General features: G+C 53.0%; 3 protein-coding genes across 5 annotated transcripts in view; 2 read left to right on the top strand and 1 right to left on the bottom strand.

The window, feature by feature from the left end:
- The first annotated feature begins 8 nt into the window (after positions 1–8).
- Positions 9–8,255, top strand: LOC117008640 (trichohyalin-like). Its single transcript, XM_033082613.1, has 3 exons — positions 9–146; positions 1,461–2,029; positions 2,180–8,255. The coding sequence occupies exons 1-3, from the start codon at positions 9–11 to the stop codon at positions 8,253–8,255; spliced, it is 6,783 nt and encodes a 2,260-aa protein (XP_032938504.1).
- Positions 8,256–10,425: 2,170 nt separating this feature from the next.
- Positions 10,426–14,298, top strand: S100A11 (S100 calcium binding protein A11). Its single transcript, XM_033082882.1, has 3 exons — positions 10,426–10,616; positions 12,683–12,820; positions 14,007–14,298. The coding sequence occupies exons 1-3, from the start codon at positions 10,614–10,616 to the stop codon at positions 14,157–14,159; spliced, it is 294 nt and encodes a 97-aa protein (XP_032938773.1). The 5' UTR covers positions 10,426–10,613; the 3' UTR covers positions 14,160–14,298.
- A 590-nt stretch (positions 14,299–14,888) lies between these two features.
- COPA (COPI coat complex subunit alpha) overlaps positions 14,889–23,344 on the bottom strand; it is a 29,316-nt gene continuing 20,860 nt past the window's right edge. For 2 of the 3 annotated variants that reach the window (XM_033082818.1, XM_033082819.1), the window contains 14 exons: positions 23,115–23,244; positions 22,768–22,863; positions 22,319–22,407; positions 21,610–21,733; positions 20,898–20,987; positions 20,706–20,815; positions 20,513–20,590; positions 20,282–20,350; positions 19,938–20,074; positions 18,506–18,692; positions 17,577–17,687; positions 16,917–17,078; positions 16,290–16,484; positions 14,889–15,308 (listed from right to left, as the gene is read on the bottom strand). In XM_033082818.1, the coding sequence (XP_032938709.1) occupies positions 15,249–15,308; positions 16,290–16,484; positions 16,917–17,078; positions 17,577–17,687; positions 18,506–18,692; positions 19,938–20,074; positions 20,282–20,350; positions 20,513–20,590; positions 20,706–20,815; positions 20,898–20,987; positions 21,610–21,733; positions 22,319–22,407; positions 22,768–22,863; positions 23,115–23,244 (1,638 nt within the window). In that variant the 3' untranslated portion in view covers positions 14,889–15,248. Of the gene's footprint in view, positions 15,309–16,289; positions 16,485–16,916; positions 17,079–17,576; positions 17,688–18,505; positions 18,693–19,937; positions 20,075–20,281; positions 20,351–20,512; positions 20,591–20,705; positions 20,816–20,897; positions 20,988–21,609; positions 21,734–22,318; positions 22,408–22,767; positions 22,864–23,114; positions 23,305–23,344 lie in introns of all 3 variants that reach the window. The other variant, XM_033082820.1, reaches the window with a different exon arrangement.

Here is a 23,344-nt window from a genome sequence, read left to right as displayed (position 1 = left end):
TCTGCAGGATGTCCCCGTTCTTGGACAGCATCGCCACCATCGTCGGCGTCTTCCAGCAGCACGCCCGCGGAGATGGGGACGGCTCCGGGCTGAGCCGCAGGAGGATGAGGGAGCTCATCCAGAGGGAATTCGCAGATTCCCTCGTGGTGAGCGCTGCCGGGAAGGGCTGGGATGTGGGGACGGCAAAATGTCCACAGGGAAAGGGACGCGGGGAGGGTCGCACCAAAGATTGGGATCCTTTGTGCTGGAAAAGGGTCTGGAGAGGTTTGGAGGGAGCTGGGCTGGAAAAAAGGGGGATCCAGGGGGAATTTTGGGGTATTCCAGAGGGGATTTGGGGTTTGATCCCAGGGAATGGGGACAGGATAAGAGGGAACAACCTCGAGCTGTGCCAGGGTTGGATTTTTGGGATGATTTTTCCATGGAAAAAGGGTTGGGAAGCATTCAAGGGGCTCATGGAGGGTTGGATCCCCATCCCTGGAGGTGTCTGAGGAATTCCTGGAATTCTGGGGATCAGGCACAGTTGGCACTCAATGCCCTGGGAGATCTTTCCCAACCTCAGGGATTTTGGGACAAGAGGGAACGGTCTTGCATTCTGCCAGGGTGGGAAATTTGGGAAAATTCCTCATGCAAAGGGCGGCCAGGCCTTGGAAGAGGCTGCCTGGGGAAGTTTGGAGTGGTCACCCCTGGAGGTGTCCAGGAAATTCCTGGATGTTGGTCTGGGTGATGGATCCCAAGTTGACTCCATGATTTAGGAGCTCTTTCCCAATCCTGGGATTCTGTGACTGCTCCCACAACTCTTCCAACCCATTCTGCCACCAAAAAAAAAGGGCAAAAGTTTGAGAATGAACCGGGGGGAGGTGTAGTTTAATTTTCTGTGAAGGAGAAATCCCAAAAAGGAAAGAGCTGCTGAGCTGTAGCCAGGGAACAGAAAAATGGGGAAATAATTCAGGGAACAATCAGAAAAATGGGGAATGAATTCAGGGAACAACCAGAAAAATGGGGAATGAATTCATGGAACAACCAGAAAAATGGGGAGTGAATTCAGGGAGCAACCAGGAAGACGGGGAATGAATTCAGGGAACAACCAGGAAAATGGAGTATGAATTCAGGGAACAACCAGGAAAATGGGGAATGAATTCAGGGAACAACCAGGAAAATGGGGAATGAATTCAGGAAACAACCATAAAAATGGGGAATGAATTCAGGGAACAACCAGGAAAATGGGGAATGAATTCAGGGAACAACCAGGAAAATGGGGAATGAATTCAGGAAACAACCATAAAAATGGGGAATGAATTCAGGGAACATCCAGGAAAATGGGGAATAAATTCCCACAGCCCTTAAAGTGAAATTATGAGTGGAAGAATTACGGCAATTTTTCCCATTTTTGCATTTCTCCCCCAAGGAGTAGGAACACAAAAATCCCCTTTTTTCCTCCCCTCCGTGTTTTTTCCCTGCAGAAGCCTCACGACCCTCAGACCATCGAGAAGATCCTGCAGTTCCTGGAGTGGGATGGGGACGGGGACATCGACTTCAACGAGTTCCTCCTCTTGGTGTTCAGGGTGGCCAAGTGCTGCTTCTTGTTCCAGCCCAGAGCTCCATTCCTGGTGCAGAGGACAAAGCTCCCGACCAGTGTAAAATCCCTTCGGGAGTCAGAATTCAGGAGCAGAGGGAGCCGCCGGCAGCTCCAAGAGGAGGAAGAGGAGGAGGAACAAAAATGGGAGAGGAATCGTGAAGTTGAGCTGCAACAAGACCTCAGGGTCGGGGAGGTGGAGATCTCAGAAGAAAGGAGGAGGGATCAGCGGGAACGCCGCACACGGAACGGGAAGGACGCGGAAGAGAGGAGCCAAAACCGCCGGGGTGAGCAGGAACAAAGACAGCGGGAAGGGAGAAGCTGCCGGGCGGACGAGCTGGAATGTCCGGAGTCCAGGCGGCCACATCAGTCGTACCTGGAGGAACCGTTAGAGATCGACCTCAGGGAATGTGGGAGAGAAGAGAGGGAGGAACGTGGCTACGGACGGAGAACAAGGCGGGAACGAGAGCTGGAATTGGCAGAAAGGGAAAGGGAGATCCTGGAGGAGAGGGAAGAAAGAGATGATCCCAGAAGAAAAGGGAGAATGAGAGAGAGAAGAGTGGATCAGGAGCGGGAACTGGAGCTGGAGGTGTCTGAGCGCCGCAGACGGGAAAGGGAGGAAGAAGTGGCTGCCATAGACCGGAGAGAGACACGGGAAATTCGTGAAATTCGCGAGATTGAAGGTGATGGAAGAAGAGAAACTCTGAGGTACGAGAGGGACAGAGAGACCGCAGTGGCAGCAGTAGAAGCTGATGTCAACGTGCGCCGTGAGATCCGCGAACGAGGAGAGGAGCTGAGACGGAGGGAACGTCCCTGTGATGGTGATGAAGAGAGAATTTCCCGTGTCAGAGAGAGAGAAGAGGCTGTGAGGGAGAGGAGAATCGATCGGGAACGCAACCTGGCGGTATCAGAGAGCCGCAGACGGGGAAGGGAGGAAGAAGTGGCTGCCATCGATCAGAGAGAGACACGGGAAATCCGTGAAATTCGTGAGGTTGAAGGTGATAGAAGAAGACAAAGAGAAACTCTGAGGTATGAGAGGGACAGAGACACCTCAGTGACAGCAGCAGAAGCCGATGTCAAAGAGCGCCGTGAGATCCGGGAAAGAGGTGAGGAGCTGAGAAGGAGGGAGCGTCCCTGTGAGGATGAAGAAGAGAGAAGAATTTCCCGTGTCAGAGAGAGGGAAGAGACCGTGAGGGAGAGGAGAATTGATCAGGAACGGGAACTGGACCTGGAGGTGTCTGAGCGGCGCACACGGGGAAGGGAGGAAGAAGTGGTTGCCATTGGCCAGAGAGAGACACGGGAAATCCGTGAAATTCGTGAGGTTGAAGGTGATAGAAGAAGACAAAGAGAAAATCTGAGGTATGAGAGAGACAGAGAGACTTCAGTGACAGAAGCTGAAGCTGATATCAAAGTGCGCCGTGAGATCCGGGAACGGGAACCACGAGAGGAGCTGAGACGGAGGGAGCGTCCCTGTGAGGGTGAGGAAGAGAGGAGGATTCGTCCCAGAAGCGAGAGGGAAGAGGTGTTGAGGGAAAGGAGAATTGATCAGGAACGGGAACTGGAGCTGGAGGTGTCTGAGCGCCGCACACGGGAAAGGGAGGCAGAAGTGGTTGCCATTGGCCGCAGAGAAATACGGGAGAGACAAGAGCGTGGAATTCGTGAGATTGAAGGTGGTGGAAGAAGACAAAGAGAAACTCTGAGGTACGAGAGGGACAGAGAGACCTCAGTGGCAGCAGCAGAAGCTGACGTTAAAGTGCGCCGCGAGATCCGGGAACGAGGAGAGGAGCTGAGAAGAAGGGAACGTCCCTGTGAGGGTGAGGAAGAGAGAAGAATTTCCCGTGTCAGAGAGAGAGAAGAGGCCGTGAGGGAGCGGAGAATTGATCGGGAACGGGAACTGGAGGTGTCAGAGCGCCGCAGACGGGAAAGGGAGGAAGAAGTGGCTGCCATTGGCCGGAGAGAGACACGGGAAATTAGTGAAATTCGTGAAGCTGAAGCTGATGGAAGAAGAGAAATTCTGAGGTACGAAAGGGACAGAGAGACCTCAGTGGCAGCAGTAGAAGCCGATGTCAAAGTGCGCCGTGAGATCCGCGAACGAGGAGAGGAGCTGAGACGGAGAGAGCGTCCCTGTGATGGTGATGAAGAGAGAATTTCCCGTGTCAGAGAGAGGGAAGAGGCCGTGAGGGAGCGGAGAATTGATCGGGAACGGGAACTGGAGGTGTCTGAGCGACGCAGACGGGAAAGGGAGGAAGAAGTGGCTGCCATAGACCGGAGAGAGACACGGGAAATCCGTGAAATTCGTGAAGTTGAAGGTGATGGAAGGAGACAAAGAGAAACTCTGAGGTACGAGAGGGACAGAGAGACCGCAGTGGCAGCAGTAGAAGCCGATGTCAAAGTGCGCCGTGAGATCAGGGAACGAGGAGAGGAGCTGAGAAGGAGGGAACGTCCCTGTGATGGTGATGAAGAGAGAATTTCCCGTGTCAGAGAGAGAGAAGAGGCCGTGAAGGAGAGGAGAATTGATCGGGAACGGGAACTGGAGGTGTCTGAGCGCCGCAGACGGGAAAGGGAGGAAGAAGTGGCCGCCATCGATCGGAGAGAGACACGGGAAATCCGTGAAATTCGCGAGGTTGAAGGTGATAGAAGACAAAGAGAAACTCTGAGGTACGAGAGGGACAGAGACACCTCAGTGGCAGAAGTAGAAGCTGACGTCAAAGTGCGCCGTGAAATCCGGGAACGGGAACCACAAGAGGAGTTGAGACAGAGGAAACGTCCCTGTGAGGGTGAGGAAGAGAGGAGGATTCGTCCCAGAAGAGAAAGGGAAGCGGTCCTGAGGGAGAGGAGAATTGATCGGGAACGGGACTTGGAGGTGGAGGTGTCTGAGCGCCGCAGACGGGAAAGGGAGGAAGAAGTGGCTGCCATTGGCAGGAGAGAGACACGGGAAATTCGTGAAATTCGTGAAGTTGACGGTGATGGAAGAAGACAAAGAGAAACTCTGAGGTATGAGAGGGACAGAGAGACCTCAGTGGCAGCAGCAGAAACCGACGTCAAAGTGCGCCGTGAGATCCGGGACCGAGGTGAGGAGCTGAGACGGAGGGAACGTCCCTGTGAGGGTGAAGAAGAGAGAAGGATTTCCCGTGTGAGAGAGAGAGAAGAGGCCGTGAGGGAGAGGAGAATCGATCAGGAACAGGAACTGGAGCTGGAGGTGTCTGAGCGCCGCAGACGGGAAAGGGAGGAAGAAGTGGTCGCCATCGATCAGAGAGAGACACGGGAAATCTGTGAAATTCGTGAAGTTGCAGGTGATGGAAGGAGACACAGAGAAACTCTGAGATATGAGAGGGACAGAGAGACTTCAGTGGCAGCAGTAGAAGCTGATGTCAAAGTGCGCCGTGAGATCCGGGACCGAGGTGAGGAGCTGAGACGGAGGGAACGTCCCTGTGAGGGTGAAGAAGAGAGAAGAATTTGCCCCATAAGAGAGAGAGAAGAGGTCGTGAGGGAGAGGAGAATTGATCAGGAACGGGAACTGGAGGTGGAGGTGTCTGAGCGCCGCAGACGGGAAAGGGAGGAAGAAGTGGCTGCCATTGGCCGGAGAGAGACACGGGACAGACAAGAGCGTGGAATTCGTGAGATTGAAGATGGAAGACAGAGAGAAACTCTGAGATACGAACGGGACAGAGAGATCTCAGTGGCAGCAGCAGAAGCTGACGTCAAAGTGCGCCGTGAGATCCGGGAACGGGAACCACGAGAGGAGCTGAGAAGGAGGGAACGTCCCTGTGAGGGTGATGAAGAGAGAATTTCCCGTGTCAGAGAGTGGAAAGAGGCCGTGAGGGAGAGCAGAATCGATCAGGAACGGGACCTGGAGGTGGAGGTGTCTGAGCGCCGCAGACGGGAAAGGGAGGAAGAAGTGGCTGCCATTGACCGGAGAGAAACACGAGAAATTCGGGAAATTCGTGAAGCTGAAGTTGATGGAAGAAGGCAAAGAGAAACTCTGAGATATGAAAGGGACAGAGAGACCTCAGTGGCAGCAGCAGAAGCCAATGTCAAAGTGCGCCGTGAGATCAGGGAACAGGAACCACATGAGGAGCTGAGACGGAGGGAGCGTCCCTGTGAGGGTGAAGAAGAGAGAAGAATTTCCCGTGTCAGAGAGAGAGAAGAGGCCGTGAGGGAGCGGAGAATCGATCAGGAACGGGAGCAGGAGCTGGAGTTGTCTGAGCGGCGCAGACGGGAAAGGGAGGAAGAAGCGGCTGCCATTGGCCGGAGACAAATACGGGAGAGACAAGAGCGTGGAATTCATGAGATTGAAGATGGAAGACAGAGAGAAACTCTGAGATACGAACGGGACAGAGAGACCTCAGTGGCAGCAGCAGAAGCCGATGTCAAAGAGCGCCGTGAGATCCGGGAACGGGAACCACGAGAGGAGCTGAGAAGGAGGGAACGTCCCTGTGAGGGTGATGAAGAGAGAAGAATTTCCCGTGTCAGAGAGAGGAAAGAGGCCGTGAGGGAGAGGAGAATTGATCAGGAACGGGACCTGGAGGTGTCTGAGCGCCGCAGACGGGAAAGGGAGGAAGAAGTGGCTGCCATCGATCGGAGAGAGACACGGGAAATTCGTGAAATTCGTGAGGTTGAAGGTGACAGAAGAAGACAAAGAGAAAATCTGAGGTATGAGAGAGACAGAGAGACCTCAGTGGCAGAAGCTGAAGCTGACGTCAAAGTGCGCCGTGAGATCCGGGAACGGGAACCACAAGAGGAGCTGAGACGGAGGGAGCGTCCCTGTGAGGGTGAGGAGGAAGAGAGGAGGATTCGTCCCAGAAGAGAAAGGGAAGAGGCCGTGAGGGAGAGGAGAATTGATCGGGAACGGGACTTGGAGGTGTCTGAGCGCCGCAGAGCGGAAAGGGAGGAAGAAGTGGCCGCCATTGATCGGAGAGAGACACGGGAAATCCGTGAAATTCATGAGGTTGAAGGTGATGGAAGGAGACAAAGAGAAACTCTGAGGTACGAGAGGGACAGAGAGACTGCAGTGGCAGCAGCAGAAGCTGATGTTAAAGTGCGTCGTGAGATCCGGGAACGAGGTGAGGAGCTGAGATGGAGGGAGCGTCCCTGTGAGGGTGATGAAGAGAGAAGAATTTCCCGTGTGAGAGAAGAGGCCATGAGGGAGAGGAGAATTGGTAGGGAACAGGACCTGGAGGTGTCTGAGCGCCGCAGACAGGAAAGGGAGGAAGAAGTGGCCGCCATCGATCGGAGAGAGACACGGGAAATCCGTGAAATTCGTGAAGTTAAAGGAGATGGAAGGAGACAAAGAGAAACTCTGAGGTACGAGAGGGGCAGGGAGACAGCAGTGGCAGCAGCAGAGGCCGATGTCGAAGTGCGCCGTGAGATCCGGGAACGGGAACCACGGGAGGAGCTGAGACGGAGGGAATGTCCCTGTGAGGGTGAAGAAGACACAAGAATTTGCCCCAGAAGAGAACGAGAACAGGTCCTGAGGGAGAGGAGAATCGATCAGGAACGGGAGCAGGAGTTGGAGGTGTCTGAACGCCGCAGACGGGAAAGGGAGGAAGAAGTGGCTGCCATTGATCGGAGAGAGACACGGGAAATCCGTGAAATTCGTGAAGTTGAAGGTGATGGAAGGAGACAAAGAGAAACTCTGAGGTACGAGAGGCAGAGAGAGACCTCAGTGGCAGCAGCAGAAGCCGATATCAAAGTGCGCCGTGAGATCCGGGAACGGGAACCACGGGAGGAGCTGAGACGGAGGGAACGTCCCTGTGAGGGTGAGGAGGAGGAAGAAGCAGAGAGGAGAATTTCCCGTGTCAGAGAGAGGGAAGAGGCCGTGAGGGAGCGGAGAATCGATCAGGAACGGGAGCTGGAGGTCTCTGAGCGCCGTGGCCGCCGGACACATGGAAGGGAGGAAGAAGTGACCACGAGTGACCAGCGGGAGGCACGTGAGGCCATCAGGCTGGAGGTGCTGGAGGAGGAAGATGAAGAGGAGTTGGAGCCGCGACGGTGCCGATACCAGACCCTGGATGTGGACACTGGCGATCTGTGCCCCCCAGGACCTGTCAGTGACCTCAGGGTCCGGTACATCCCTGCTGACCCCGAGGCCCGGCCCGAAGTCCGGGTTCTCCCCGAGCCCGTGGAGCCTCAGACCGTGGCCTACTTGGTTCATGTGATCCAGAACCGCGACGATCCCAAAGCCGCCACCTACGAGATCGTGTGCCACCAGCCCGGCCAGCCCGCCAGCGTCCGGACCTGCTCCGTGTCCCCGCGGCCACCGCGGGATGAGGCCACCAAATCCCAGGAAAACGCCCCCGAGGATCTGGATGAAAGATGTGGGCAAGAGGTGAAGGATGGAACTCTCCGGGATTGCGCTGAGCCAGAGACTGGGAACGGCCAGAGGGTGAAATCCAAGGAGATCCGGAGACGCCCCGAGATCCCCGAGGTGGAGCAGGATCAACCCCAGGAGGAGAGATCCCAAAAAATCCCACGGGAATGCCAGGAGAGCGAAGCCAAAAGCTGCACCCCGGAGTGTCTGGAGAGGAGAGATCCCGGAGAAACGCGCAAGGAGGGGATCCAGGAGGGTGAGGAGGCTCCCAAGGAGGAACCCAGCAAGAGGAGCCGCCGGGAATCTGGCAATTCCCAGGTTCCTCGGGAAGGTGGCACCAAGCAGGGCCAGGAGCCCTCGCAGGAGGGATGAATCCAAAAAATCCTGCCTCTCCCTGGAGCCTCCCCAGGTCCTTTTGGGGGTCACTTCTGTCCCCATTCCCAGCCTGGGAATGGATTCAAAATGATCCCGGGGTGTCCAGAGGGGTTTGGGGGCTTCTCCCTGGAATAAATCCTCAGCAGGAAGCGAGATTCCCCCGGAGCTGGAGTTTTCACCTCCCTGCCGGGCGTGTCCCTCAATATTTAATCACTATTTCTGCTCTAATTGGAGTCCTTGGGTCCCTCTGTCCTCTTTTGTACCCTGAGGTGTCACTTCAGCCCTGGGGCTGGGGCTCCTCTCAGCTTCTGACGTGAAACTCTGAAAAATTCCAATTTTTTGGGCCAGGAAAAAAAAAAAAACAGTCATTTTAGCCTTGATTTCATGAGAATTTTGGCTCCAGGCTCGGGTTTGTAGTGGCCACAGGGTGCTGGTGGTGGGTGGGGGATTCTCCTTCTCCTCCTTTTCCTTTTCCTTCCTTTTCATCGCATGGAAAATGGGAATAAACGGTTGATTCCTGCAGAGGCTCCGTGCGTCACGTTCTGGGGTTGGGAGGGCTCAGAGAGGGGCCCAGTTTGGGTCAGACAGTCCCAGTTCAGATCACACATTCCCAGTTTGGGTCACACATTCCCAGTTTGGGTCACACATTCCCAGTTTGGGACAGACATTCCCAGTTTGAGTCACACATTCCCAGTTTGGGTCACACATTCCCAGTTCAGATCACACATTCCCAGTCGGGACCGGCCATTCCCAGTTCAGGCATTCCCAGTTTGGGTCAGGCATTCCCAGTTTGGGATCAGGAATTCCCTGTTCAGATCACACATTCCCAGTTTGGGTCAGGCATTCCCAGTTCAGATCACACATTCCCAGTTCAGGTCACACATTCCCAGTTTGGGACAGATATTCCCAGTTCAGAACACACATTCCCAGTTTGGGACAGACATTCCCAGTTCGGATCAGGCATTCCCAGTTTGGGTCACACATTCCCAGTTCAGATCAGGCATTCCCAGTTCAGGCATTCCCAGTTCAGGCATTCCCATTTCAACCCCCAAATTTCTAACCCCAAATCCCACAGTGCCAGTGCTCAGGGACAGGGACTGGTGACAATGGCAGTGCCAGTGCTCGGTGACAATGCCAGGGACAGCTTGGGGACAGGGACACGGTGAGGGGGACAGGGACGGGGACAGGGACAGGGTGAGGGGACAGGGATGGGGACAGGGACAGTGTTCGGCGACAGGAACAGTGCCACAGTTCGGGGACAGTGGCAGGAGCAGTGACACAGCTCGGTGACAATGACACAGCTTAGGGCAGTGGCAGTGCCATCCCTCGGTGACAGTGGCAGTGCCACAGCTTGGGGACAGTGGCAGGAACAGTGACACAGCTCGGTGACAGTGACACAGCTCGATGACAATGACGTGGCCACACATGGCGGTGTCTCCATTTCCACTTTTTTTTTTCCAGCCTCCCCTGAAGATTTTTGGGGAAATTTCCCCCTTTTTTCCCAGCCTCTCTCTGAGGATTTCTGGGAATTTTCCCCTTTCCCACTCCAGCCTCCTCCTTAAGATTTTTAGGAAAATTCCCCCCTTTTTTCCCCATCCTCCCCTGGAGATTTTTTTTATAAACTTCCTTTTCCCCCAACTGCCCCTGAATTTTTTTGTAATAAACTTCCCTTTTCCCCATCTCTCCCTGAATTTATTAAATATATATTTTTTTAAACTTCCTTTTCCCCCACCTCCCCCTGATTTTTTTTTTTGTTTTTAATAAACTTCCCTTTTTTCCCCCTGAAAATTTTTGGGGAATTTTCCTTTTTCCTTCTCCAGCCTCCCCCTGAAGACTTTTAGGAAATTTCTCCCTTTTTTCCCCATCCCCCCCGCTAAAAATTTTTTTATAAACTTCCCTTTTCCCCCACCTCCTTGAATTTTAAAAAAAATTTTTTAAACTTCCTTTACCCCCCCCCTCTGATTTTTTTTTTAATAAACTTCATTTTTTCACCCCATGCCCCTGAAGATTTTTGGGGAATTTTCCTTTTTCCTTCTCCAACCTCCCCCTAAAGTTTTTTAGGAAATTTTCCCCTTTTTCCCCATCCTCCCCTGATTTTTTTTTTTTTATAAACTTCATTTTTTTCCCCCACCCCCTGAAGATTTTTGGGAATATTCCCCCCCTTGGGAATGCCCTCGGGACAGGGCTGGGCACATTCCAGAGGCTCGGGAGGAGCCGCGGTTGCCGCTGGAAACGGGAATTGCCCAACAACGCTGACTCAACCCGGGCGTGGCTACCGAACTTTTTCTTTTCCCGAGTTTTTTTTTTTCTGCTTTTTCCGGATCTCACAATTCCAATCCAGAGAGGAGCTCAGCCATGGTGAGGGATTCCCGGGAATGCGGGGAGGGGGGAAAAAAAGGGGGATTTTTCAAAAAAAATTGGAGTGGGGAGGGATCAAGGGGAAGGATTTTTCCGGGGAAAAAGAAGATTTTTAGCACAAAACGTCCCAAAATTGGGGTGGGGACGGGGGGAAGGATTTTTCCAGGGAAAAGGGGATTTTTCCAACAAAATTAGAGTGGGATGGGACAGGGGGAGGGATTTTTCCAGGGAAAAAAGGGGAAGGGAAGGGTGGGACAGGGGGAAAAGGGGAGGGGAAAATGAGATTTTCGCACAAAACGCCCCAAAATTGGAGTGGGGAGGAGACAGGAGGAAGGATTTTTCCAGGGAAAATGAGATTTTTTCCCACAAAGCGTCCTAAAATTGGGGAGGGGACGGGGGGAAGGATTTTTCCAGGGAAAAGGGGATTTTTAGCCCAAAACGCCTCAAAACTGGAATGGGGAGGGGACAGGGGGTGGTGTCAAGGGAAGGAAAAACGGGGAAAAAAGGGAAAAAACAGAGGGGAAAAAAGGAATAAATTGGGGGAGGGGAAACGGGGAAAAAAGGGAAAAACAGGGGCAAAAACCGGGAGGAAAATGGGAAAAATATCAGGGAAAAATAATGGAAGAACGGGGGGAGAATGGGTGAAAAACAGGAAAAAACGGAGGGAAAAAATGGAAAAATGGGTGGAAAAACAGGAAAAAAAAGGGGTGGAAATGGGTGAAAATCAGGGAGAAATGGTGGGAAAACAGGGGAAAATCGGGATAATGTCCCAAAAATCCCCCGGATCCGGGCGAGCCCTTCCCCCTGGATCCGCCACCTCCCCGCGGGATTTTCCGGGAGCCGCTCCCGGTGCGCTGTGCCAAGGAGTGAAATCCAGGGGAAAATGCGGCTGAACGGGTTCGGCTGAGCCTTTCCCTCATCCTAAAAAAAAACACTGGGATAAATAAAAATCGGGATACTCTTCTAGCCTTTCCCTCATCCCGAAAAAAAGTCGGGATGTTCCTCCAGCCCTTCCCTCATCCCGAAAAAAAAGTCGGGATTTCTCCTTGGCACGCCTGGAATGGGCAGAGGGAGCTCTTCCCTCATCCCGAAAAAATCGGGATTGATCTAGGAACAGCTGGAATGGGCACAGGAGGCTCCTCCAGCCCTTCCCTCATCCCCCAAAAAAAAAAAAAAAAAAGGGATTGATTTCAGAACAGCTGGAACGGGCACACGAGCCCTTTCCTCATCCTCAAAAAAATGGGATTACTCCCAGAATGGGCAGGGGGAGCCTTTCCCTCATTCCAAAAAAATGGGATTACTCCTGGAACAGGCACAGGAGCCTTTCCTCATCCCAAAAATCGGGATTATTCCTGGAACAGGTACAGGAGCCTTTCCTCATCCCAAAAAAAAGAATGGAATTACTCCTGGAACAGGCACAGGGTGCCTTTCCCTCATCCCAAAAAAATGGGATTACTCCCAGAACGGGCACAGGAGTCCTTCCCTCATCCCAAAAACCGGAATTATTCCTGGACCAGGTACAGGAGCCCTTCCCTCATCCCAAAAAAATGGGATTGCCACTGACACAGCTGGAACAGGCAGAGGGAGCCCTTCCCTCATCCCAAAAAAATGTGATTGCTCCTGGAATGGGTACAGGAGCCCTTTCCTCATCTCAAAAAAATGGGATTACTCCTGGAATGGGTATAGAAGTCCTTCCCTCATCCCAAAAACCGGGATTGCCCCTGGAACGGGAACAAGGTGCCTTTCCCTCATCCCCAAAATCCCGGGATAGCCTCTGGCACAGCGGGAACGGGCAGAGGGAGCCCTTTCCTCATCCCAAAAAATGGGATTATTCCTGGAATGGACACAGAAGTCTTCCCTCATCCAAAAAAAAAAGGGATTGCCCCTGGAATGGGCACAGGGTGTGTTTCCTTCATCCCAAAAACCGGGATTGTCCCTGGAATGGGCACAGGAGCCCTTCCCTCATCCTAAAAACTCTGGGATTGCCTCTGGCACAGCTGGAAGGGGCAGAGCCCAGCCCTGCCCCATCCCAAAATCCTGAAATTCCTGGCTGTTCCCGCTCCCAGCCCACGGAGACGGAGCGCTGCATCGAGTCGCTGCTGGCCGTGTTCCAGCGCTACGCCGGCCGCGAGGGAAGCGCCTGCACCCTGTCCAAGCGGGAATTCCGCGCCTTCATGGACACCGAGCTGGCCGCCTTCACCAAGGTCAGTAACGGGGCTGGGATCCGGGGGATCCATGGGATTGGGATGGGGTGGGGTCAGTGGAGTGGGGCCAGTGGAATTGGGATTGGATCCATGGGATTGGGACGGGATGGGGTCTGTGGGATTGGATCCATGGGATTGGGATGGGGTGGGGTCAGTGGGGTGGGGTCAGTGGAATGGGGATTGGATCCATGGGATTGGGATGGGATGGGGTCTGTGGGACTGGATCCATGGGATTGGGATGAGGTGGGGTCTGTGGGATTGGATCCATGGGATTGAGATGGGATCCATGGGATTGGGATGGGGTGGGGTCTGTGGGATGGGATGAGATCAGTGGGATTGGGATGGGATCAATGGGATTGGGATGTGATCAATGGGATTTGGATCGGATCCATGGGATTGGGATGGAGTGGGGTCAGTGGGATGGGATGAGATCAGTGGGATTGGGATGGGATCAATGGGATTGGATTGGATCCATGGGATTTGGATGGGGTAGGATCAGTGGGATGGGATGGGATACACGGGATTGGGATCAGGTTGGGTCAGTGGGATTGGGATGGAATCAATGGGATTGGGATTGGATCCATGGGATTTGGATGGGGTGGGATCAATGGGATGGGATCAATGGGGTTGGGATCAGGTTGGGTCGGTGGGATTGGATCTATGGGATTGGGACAGCGAGGGGTCAGTGGGATGGGATGGGATCAATAGAATGGGATGGGATCCATGGGATTGGGATGGGATCAATGGGACCACTGGGATGGGATTGATGGGAACAATGGGATCAATGAGATGGGATCAATGGGATCAATGAGATGGGATGGGATTTATGGGATGGGATCAATAGGATCAGTAGATCAATAGAACCAATGGGATGGGATCAGTGGGGTCAGTGGGATGGGATCCACGGGATTGGGGTGGGATCAATGGATTGGGATGGGATGGGATGGGATGGGATGGGATGGGATGGGATGGGATGGGATGGGATGGGATGGGATCCACGGGATTGGGGTGGGATGATCCAGGGGGTCCCAGCCCTGGGATGGGGTTTGCAACGGGATGGGATTGTGGGAACATCACTCAATGTGAATATTTAAGGTTTTCCCATCCCAAACCATTCCAGGATTCCCTGGGCAGGGAATTCCCCCTCATTCCAGGCACCAATTCCCGTTTTTTTTTCCCCCCCCAGAACCAGAAGGACCCGGGCGTGGTGGACAGGATGATGAAGAAGTTGGACATGAACAGCGACGGGCAGTTGGATTTCCAGGAATTCCTGAACCTCATCGGGGGCATCGCCGTGGCCTGCCACGACTCCCTGATCCTCAAATCCCCCAATCCATAAATCCAGAGGCTCCACATCCATCCCAGGTCCCCCCGGGACATCCCATGGAATGCTGGAAGTGATGGAATGGTCGCATTCCCCTTTTTTCATTTTTTTCCCCCCACTGCTTTTTATGGATAAATAAAAGGTTTAAAATACCTGAGTATCCTGAGGGATTCGGGGATCAGTGAGTTGGGAAAGAATTCCAAAGTGATTCTCACCTGGTCCCCCACTCCAAATCCCTGGAATTCCAGGGATGGAGGCCCTTGAATGCTTCCCAACCCTTTTTCCATGGAAAAGTCATCCCAAAAATCCAACCCTGGCACAGCTCGCGGTTATTCCCTCTTGTCCTGTCCCATTCCCTGGGATCAGATCCCAAATCCCCCCTAGATCCCCCTTTTCTCCAGGATTCTCCATTCCCTGCACATTCCCAGCAGGACAATCCCTGGAATTGCATCCCTGGATCCTCCCCCGTTTTTATTCCCACCCAAATTTGGGAATTCTGGAGCCTTTTCCATGCCCTGGAGTCACACTCAGGAACCCCAAAGGACAAAACTCCACCAGGAAAAGCAGGACAAGCCCTCAGGGTTAATTGGGGCGCTAATTACACCCCACTAATTAACACACCCAGCTCCAAATCATTCCAGGAGTGACAATCCCATGCTCAGGAAAATTCTCAGCTCTCTGAGCTGGGAAAAGGGAATAAATTCCAATTTTTTGGTACGCGTCCTGAGCTACAAAGCAGGAAAATCCAGGTGATTAACGAACTTTATTAACGAGGCGAGCTCATTACGATAACACAAGGAGTCTATGAACACGGAGCACTTCAGAGGGAGCAGGATTTCCCTGGATTTGGGATCTACAGAGCCAGTCCTGGCTTTTCCAAGTTGTTTTAAGGGGAGCAGAGGAATTCCAGGATTTGGGAAGATCCACCCTTCCCCCTCTGGAAAAAATCTGGGATAAAAGCACAGGAAAACCAGTCTGGGAACAAGGAAAAAAATCCTGCTAAATGTGAGGGAAAAAACCAGGAAGAGAGGATGGGAATGGCCAAGGGAGGGATTGGGGTGAACTGGGATGGGGCAGAGGGAATTTCCTGATCCAGGAGAATTCCTAGCGGAACTGGAGGGGGCTGATGCGCAGCCCCAGCACGTCCTTCCCGATCTCCGTCACCTGCAGGGACAAAAAATTGATTTAGGGGTGGAAATTCAGGATCTAGGGGTGAAAATCTGGGATTTAAGGATTGGATTTGTAGTTGTTGCTCCTTAGCTTATGCTGGGAGCACCAAGAAGGGTCTGGGAGTGTCCTGAGATCCCTTTGGGGAATTTGGGTGTGAATTTGAGGGATTTGGGCGGAAATGTGAGAGATTTGAGGAGGCATTTGAAATATTTGCATGAATGTTTGAAGTATTTCCATGGATGGACAAAATTCCCCCTCAGTCTCCTCCAGACCAACCAGGCCCAACTCCCACAAGCCCTTCCCTGTGGAAAAAACAATCCAGAGCCCAAATCCCCCCAGAGAAGACATTTCCATGAATATTGAAAATATTTGCAAGGATATTGAAGATATATGAAGAAATATTTGAGCTATTTCCATGGATTTAGGACATTTCCCCTCAGCCTCCTCCAGACCAACCAGGCCCAACTCCCATAGCCCTTCCATGCGGAAAAATCCCCAAATCCCCTTTCAGAGGAGACATTTCCATGAATATTGAAGATATTTGTAAGGATATTGAAGATATTTCCATGGATATTTGAGGTATTTCCATGGATTTAGGACATTCCCCCTCAGCCTCCTCCAAACCAACCAGGTCCAACTCCCACGGGCCTTCCTTGTCAGAAAAACTCAAGACATTTTTGGGGATATCTGAGATATTTCCACAGATATTGAAGATACTTGCAAGGATATTGAAGATATTTGCAAGGATATTGAAGATATATGAAGAAATATTTGAGATATTTCCATGGATTTTGGACATTCCCCCTCAGCCTCCTCCAGACCAACCAGGCCCAACTCCCACGGGCCTTCCCTGCAAGAATCCCCTCCGCAAACACAAAATGTCTCCCCTGAGGACATCTCCAACCTCTCAAACCCCCCCAAACCCGGGCTCCCCCAGCCCCTGGGATGGAACCCGGGTGGGATGTGTCCCCTCACCGTGGTGACACGGCAGATCTGGCCCCGGAACTCGGGGCTGTAGCAGGCGCCGCTGAGGGGACAGCGCTCCAGGGCCTTGCCGCGGTAGATGGGGCGGAAGGAGGCGGCGCAGATGTCAAAGGGGTTGTGCTGGTCGTAGTTGAGCTGGTGGCTGTCGACGGGGTTCTTCTCGCACGCCGCCAGGATCTTCCGCGTCTGGACGGAGACACCGCCGTGAGCACGGGGACACCCCAAAAATAGTGGGGGTGTAGGGAGGGTTTGGGGATGGGGACACCCCAAAATGGGGCATAGTGAGGGTTTCGGAATGAGGACACCTCAAAAATTGGTCATAGTGGGTATTTGGGGACAGGGACACACCAAAAATGGTGTCATAGCTCAGGTTTGGAGATGGACATCCCAAAAAAGGGTCAGAGCGTGGGTTTCACACATGAGGGCCTCAGCTCAGGTTTGGGGACAGGAACACCCCAAAAAAAGGGTCATAGTGGGGGTTTGGGGACAAGAACAACCCAAAAACGAGTCAAAGCTTGGGTTTGAAGGCAGGGATATTGGGGCCCTCACCTTCTGGCTTTGGGAACAGAGACATTTGAGGACAGTGATATTTGGGAACTGGGATATTTGGGGTCTCACCTGCTGGGCCACCTCGGGCTTGGGGCCGAGCTCGAGCAGGCGCCGGGCGAAGGTGGCGGCGCTTTTGAAGTTCTTGAGTTTGAAGAAGAGGTTGAGGGCAGTGCGGAGCACCAGGATCATGTGCACGGGCTGCAGGTTGGAGTGCGTGAAGTAGGCGGCCATCTGCCAGGGAAAGGACGGAAAATCAGGATTCAGTCCTTGGGAATAATGGGAATTATGACAGGGAATCACTCAGTTCCAGGCAGCCCTTGTTGTGTTTGTGTTGAAGGGAGAATTTCAAATTTCCATTTTTTTCCTGCCTCAGGAATCTCACATTTCTACCTTCAGGAAGCCCACAATTTCCCCTCAGGAATTCCACATTTTCCACCTCAGAAACTTCACATTTTCCACCTCAGGAATTCACACATTTTCCACCTCAGAAATTCCACATTTTCCACCTCAGGAATTCCCACATTTTCCCCTCAGGAATCCTGTGTTTTTCCCCTCAGTAATTCCCACATTTCCTCCCTCAGAAATTCCACATTTTCCACCTCAGAAATTCCATATTTTCCCCTCAGGAATTTCCATATTTTCCCCCTCAGAAATCCCACCTTTTCCCCTCAGGAATTCCCTCCTTTTCCCCTCAGGAATTCCATGTTTTTCCCCTCAGGCTCCCCTCACCTCACAGATTCTCTTCTGCTGCTCCAGCGTCTCCTTGGGCAGCTTCTTCCTCTCGATCTCCATGGACAATCCCACGATGTATTCCCGGCAAATGGCGACCAGCTGCTGCGCCTTTGGGACAAATCCGGGGGTCAAACCCTTCCCTGGGACACCCCGGCATTGGGATTCCTATATTTCCCCCTAAGAAATCCCGTATTTTTCCCTCAGGAATTCACACATTTCCCCCTCAGAAATCCCTTATTTTTCCCTCAGGAATTTCACGTTTTCCAGGGCAAAAATTCCCACATTTTCTCCCTCAAAAATTCCACATTTTTTCCCTCAGCAATCCCACATTTCCCCCCCTCAGCAATTCCATGTTTTCCAGGGCAGGAATTCCCACATTTCCCCCTCAGCAATCCCACATTTTCCACCTCAGAAATCCCGTATTTCCCCCTCAGGAATTCCCACATTATTCACCCTCAGGATTCCTACATTTTCTCCCTCAGGATTCTTACATTTTCCCCCTCATAAATCCCTACATTTCCCCCTCAGGAATTCACACATTCCCCCATCAGATATCTCACATTTCCCCCTCAGAATTCCCACATTCCCCCTGAGGAATTCCCACATTTCCCCCTCAAAATTCCCACATTCCCCCTGAGGAATTCCCACACTTCCCCCTCAAAATCCCCACATTTCCACCCCTCAGCAATCTCACACTTCCCTCCTCAAAAATTCCATGTTTTCCAGGGCAGGAATCCCACATTTTCCCCTCAGAAATCCCACATTTTCCACGTCAGCAATCCCATATTTCCTCCCTCAGAATTCCCACATTCCCCCCTCGGCAATCTCACATTTCCCCCCTCATAAATCCCCACATTTTCCCCTCAGGAATTCCCAAATTTTCCCCTCAGAATTCCCACATTCCCCCCTCAGCAGTGTCCCCCGACCTCGGCGATCTCCTGCTTGTTGTCCACCACCAGCAGGGGCACGCTGAGCAGGATCAGCCGGAATTTCTCCACGGCCTCCTCGAACTTGCCGGCCGTGGTGAGCTGGTAGCAGAGCTGCAGCCGCTGGATCAGATCGTTCAGCTTCAGCCCCACGGCCGGCAGCGCGTTCTTCGGCCCGGCCTCCTTCCTGCATCCCGGAATTTGGGATTTAGGGATCAGGGGATGAGGGGAGAACGGGTTGTGTGGGCCTACTCTTTCCTGGTATTCCCAAAATCTCGGATTTAGGGATCAGGGGATCAGGGGAGAGCAGGTTTTGTGAGCCCCTTCTTCCCTGTTATTCCCAAATTTGGGATTTCAGGATCAGGGGATCAGGGGAGAGTGGGTTGTGTGGGTCCTCTTTTCCCTGACATCCCAAAAGTTGGGATTTAGGGATCAGGAGATGAGGGGAGAGCAGGTTGTGTGGGTCTACTCTTTCCTGGTATTCCAAAGTTTGGGGTTTAGGGATGAGGGGAGAGCAGGTTGTGTGGGTCCTCTCTTTCCTGGTATTCCAAAATTTGGGATTTAGGCATCAGGGGAGAGCAGGTTGTGTGGGTCCTCTCTTCCCTAGCATCCCAAAATTTGGGATTTAGGGATCAGGGGATGAGGGTAGAGCAGGTTGTGTGGGCCTCCTCTTTCCTGGTATTCCCAAAATTTGGGATTTCAGGATCAGGGGATCAGGGGAGAGCGGGTTGTGTGGGTCTACTCTTTCCTGGTATTCCCAAAATTTGGGATTTAGGGATCAGGGGATGAGGGCAGAGCAGGTTGTGTGGGCCTCCTCTTTCCTGGCATTCCGAAAATCTGTGATTTAGGGATCACAGGAGAGTGGGTTTTGTGGGCCCCCTCTTTCCTGGCATCCCAAAATTTGGGATTTAGGGATCAGGGGATGAGGGGAGAGTGGGGTCTGTGGGCCCCCTCTTTCCTGGTATTCCCAAAATTAGGGATTTAGGGATCAGGGGATGAGGGTCGAGCAGGTTGTGTGGGCCTCCTCTTTCCTGGTATTCCCAAAATCTCGGATTTAAGGATCAGGGGATGAGGGGAGAGCGGGTTGTGTGGACCTCCTCTTTCCTGGTATTCCAAAATTTGGGATTTAGGCATCAGGGGAGAGCAGGTTGTGTGGGTCCTCTCTTCCCTGTTATCCCCAAAATCTAGGATTTAGGGATCAGGGGATGAGGGGAGAGTGGGGTCTGTGGGCCCCCTCTTTCCTGGTATTCCCAAACTTTGGGATTTAGGGATCAGGGGAGAGTAAGGATGTGTGGGTCCTCTCTTTCCTGGCATCCCAAAATCTGGGATTTAGGGATCAGGAGAGAGCAGGTTGTGTGGGACCTCTCTTCCCTGTTACCCCCAAAATCTGGAAAAGCCCTGGAATAGGGGAAAGGCTCGTCCCAGTGCTCACCAGTTGCGGTGTGGGAATCCATACATGGCAGGGAGGCTGGGAAGAGCCTGGAATGTCGTCCGGCCTCGGGAAAAGGTCTGCAGGAAGAGTTGCTTGTAGGGGCCGAAGTTGGTCACTCCCACCTGGTCATGCAGCAGCTGAGAGGGAAAAAAATAAAAAAAATCATGGATTGGGTCTGGAAAACCTGGATCAGGCAGCGCTGACGCCTCACTTTGGGTCGTATCCACGGAAAAACGGGGATGGAATATTCCCAGATGGACACACAGCGAAGATTTGGGGTGGAGTAGGGAAAATAAAAGGGAAGGGAGGAGTTTTTCCATCCAAAAATTCCATGGGAAACTCACCCTCATGGCTGTCTCAAAGGATCCTGCCAGGATGTGATCCACAGGGAGCTGGGAGTTGTTGCACCACACCTGGCAAAGAGGGAAGGGGAAGAATCCAGAGGGGATTGGGATGGGCAGAGCTCCCACAATGGAACTCTCACGCTGGGCTCACAAATCCCAAAAAAAAATCCCAAAAAAAGAAGGGGAAAAAGAGGAAATTCCCATTTTTTCCAAGGAAATCCAGGATTTTACCTGGGCTGGGCTGGTGCCTTTGGTGGGGGGCACGAAGAATCCGTCCTCAGCCGCTCCCGCGGGGCCGGTGGGGACATCCTGAGGGAAAATCCCGGAATTCCAGCTGAAATCCCAGCTCTGTGACCCCACAGAACATTCCCTGCTTCCTGAATTCCCAAGGAATCACAGCTGGGATGCCCCAGGCTTCTCCTACCAGCTCGGGGGGAAGATCCAAATCTTCTTCCACTTCCCATCCTCCTCCTTCCTCCTGCCCCTTTCCCGTTCCTTCCTCTCCGAATCCTTCCCCGGCATCCACGAATCCGTCTGCAGGGAGCAGGGAATGCCAGAGGGATCCCAAGGGAACAGGGAATGGATTTTCCAAGGGGAAATTCCGGGATTTTCCCACCTTCATCCAGCTGCAGCTCGGCGTCCTCGCCCCAGCCCTCGGTGCCCACGGTGTCCATGTCGATGTCGGCAGCCAGGGCTCCCCCTTTCCCTAAAAAAAAATGGGAAAAACCCTTGGGAAAGAATTCCATGAGGGGAAAACCCCATCCTGCAGCTGCACTGTCACACCTCCTGGTGGAATTTTGGGATTTCTGAGGGTGGGGTGGGAGCTCCAGGGTGGTGGGATCGATCCCCAGCTGGACACCCAGAATTCCAGGAATTCCCTCCAGCGATGGGGATCCAACTCTCCCTGAGCCCCTTGAACGCTTCCCAACCCTTTTTCCATGGAAAAATCATCCCAAATTTCCCACTCTGGCATAGCTCGAGGCCGTTCCCTCTTGTCCTGTCCCATTCCCTGGGATCAGATCCCAAATTTCCCCTGGAAAATCCCAAATCCCCCCTGGATCCTCCTCTTCTCCAGCCTGAGCCCCTCAGGATTTTCCATCCCCTTTTCCAGCTGCTCATTCCATGACTTCCCCCAGCCCAGCCCATTCCCAGGGGTCAATCCCAGTGCTGATCCCATTCCAGATCCCTCCCACTCCCCTGCCCTCACACCCAGCTCCTTTCCCACTATTCCATCCCCTTTTCCCCCTTCCCAGAACATTCCACAGGTTTCCCACAACCACAGCCATGGGAACCCCCAAGTGCTGATCCGAAATCCCGGGAATTCCGACCTTTCCCGGCGATGGAGCCCTCGAAGAACCCTTTGGACACCGTCAGGAGGGGCCAGTTCGTGTCCAGGGGCAGCACCGGGGCCGGCGGCTGCAGCAGCCGCGCCTCGGGATCCACGGCCGGGATCTGGGATGGGCCGGGAAAACACCGGGATGAGACGGGAAAATATCGGGATGAACCGGGAAAATATCGGGATACACCAGGGAAATATCAGGATACGCTGGGAAAATGTTGGGATACACTGAGAAAATATCGGGCTACACCGGGAAAACATCGGGATGAGCCAGGAAAATACTGGGATACACTGGGAAAATACTGGGATGCACCAGGAAAATATTGGGATGCACCAGGAAAATGTTGGGATGAGCCAGGAAAATGTCGGGATGAGCCAGGAAAATCCTGCCCTGCTCCTCCCTCCTTCCCATTGTCATCTTCTTCCCGAATTCCAGGAGTTTTCCAGGAGCCCCCATCCCCTCCTTCCTGAATTCCATGAGTTTTCCAGTTCTCCCCACTGGATCCCATTGTCACCTCCTTCCCAAATTCCTGGAGTTTTCCAGGATTTCCCCCATCCTCCCCATTCACTCCTTCCCAAATCCCAGGTGTTTTCCTCACTGGATCCCACTGTTTCCTTCCCAAATTCCCGGAGTTTCCCAGGTAGGATTTCTCCCATCCCCTCCCGAATTCCCGGAGTTTTCCCGGAGTTTTTCCCACCGTCTCCTTCTCGGGATCGAAGGATTCCCGCAGGCTCTCGGCCTCCTCGTCCAGCCCGTGCGTGGCGGCCGTCAGGAACGCCAGGGACTCTGAAAAAACGGGAATGACCATGGGAATAACCATGGGAATAACAGGAATGACCCCTGGAATAATGGGAATGACCATGGAGAATAACCATGGAAATGACCATGGGAATAATGGGAATAACCACTAGAATAATGGGAATGACCATGGGAATAACCATGGAAATGACCATGGGAATGATGGGAATGACCACTGGAATAATGGGAAATAATGGGAATAGAAATATAGGGAATAAGCACTGAAATAAGAGATGCTTGGGGATCCAAGAACCTTTCCTAAGTTCCCAGGGCAGAATTCCTGTTGGGAATGACTCCCTGTACACGGAACTCCCGGAATTCCCAGAATTCCCGCCGGGAATGACTCACTCTGGCCGCAGTTCCGCAGGATCCGCACCCTCTCGGCCACGTCGCCCAGGTACAGCGCGTTCTGGTAGTGCCCGCTCATGTCCTTCCGGATCTCCGCTGTTCCGGGGGAGAAAAACGGGTATTACCAGAATTCCAGAATTCCTAGGAATTGCCCATAATTCTTGGGAATAACCCACAATTCCCAGGAAATACCCAGAATTCCTGGAATCACCCAGAATTCCCTGGAATCACCCAGAATTCCTAGGAAGTACCCAGAATTCTTGGGAATCACCCACAACTCCCCAGAACTACCCACAATTCCCAGAACCCCTCGCCATTCCCAGCCCCAATTCCCGCCGGGAATTCACCGATCTTCATCATCTTGCGGAGCTTCTCCAGGTTCCCGGTGATGAGGTAGAGGAAGGAGAGGCGGTCGAAGTTCTTGGTGCGCTGGTAGCACATCTCCACCACCTGGTGGTTGCCCTGCAGCAGCGCCACCTCGCCCAGCTTCTCCCAGCAGCCCTTGTCGTCCAGCGCCTTGGCCGCCTCCAGGGCGATCTATCCCAAGGGAATTATGGAATTAGAGGGATTGGGAATG

Source organism: Catharus ustulatus, chromosome 30 (genome assembly GCF_009819885.2).
Source record: "Catharus ustulatus isolate bCatUst1 chromosome 30, bCatUst1.pri.v2, whole genome shotgun sequence".
In the NCBI taxonomy this organism is placed as follows: Eukaryota; Metazoa; Chordata; class Aves; order Passeriformes; family Turdidae; genus Catharus; species Catharus ustulatus.
The sequence above is the reverse complement of the archived record's forward strand: the minus strand, read 5'-3'. Positions and strand labels throughout refer to the sequence as shown.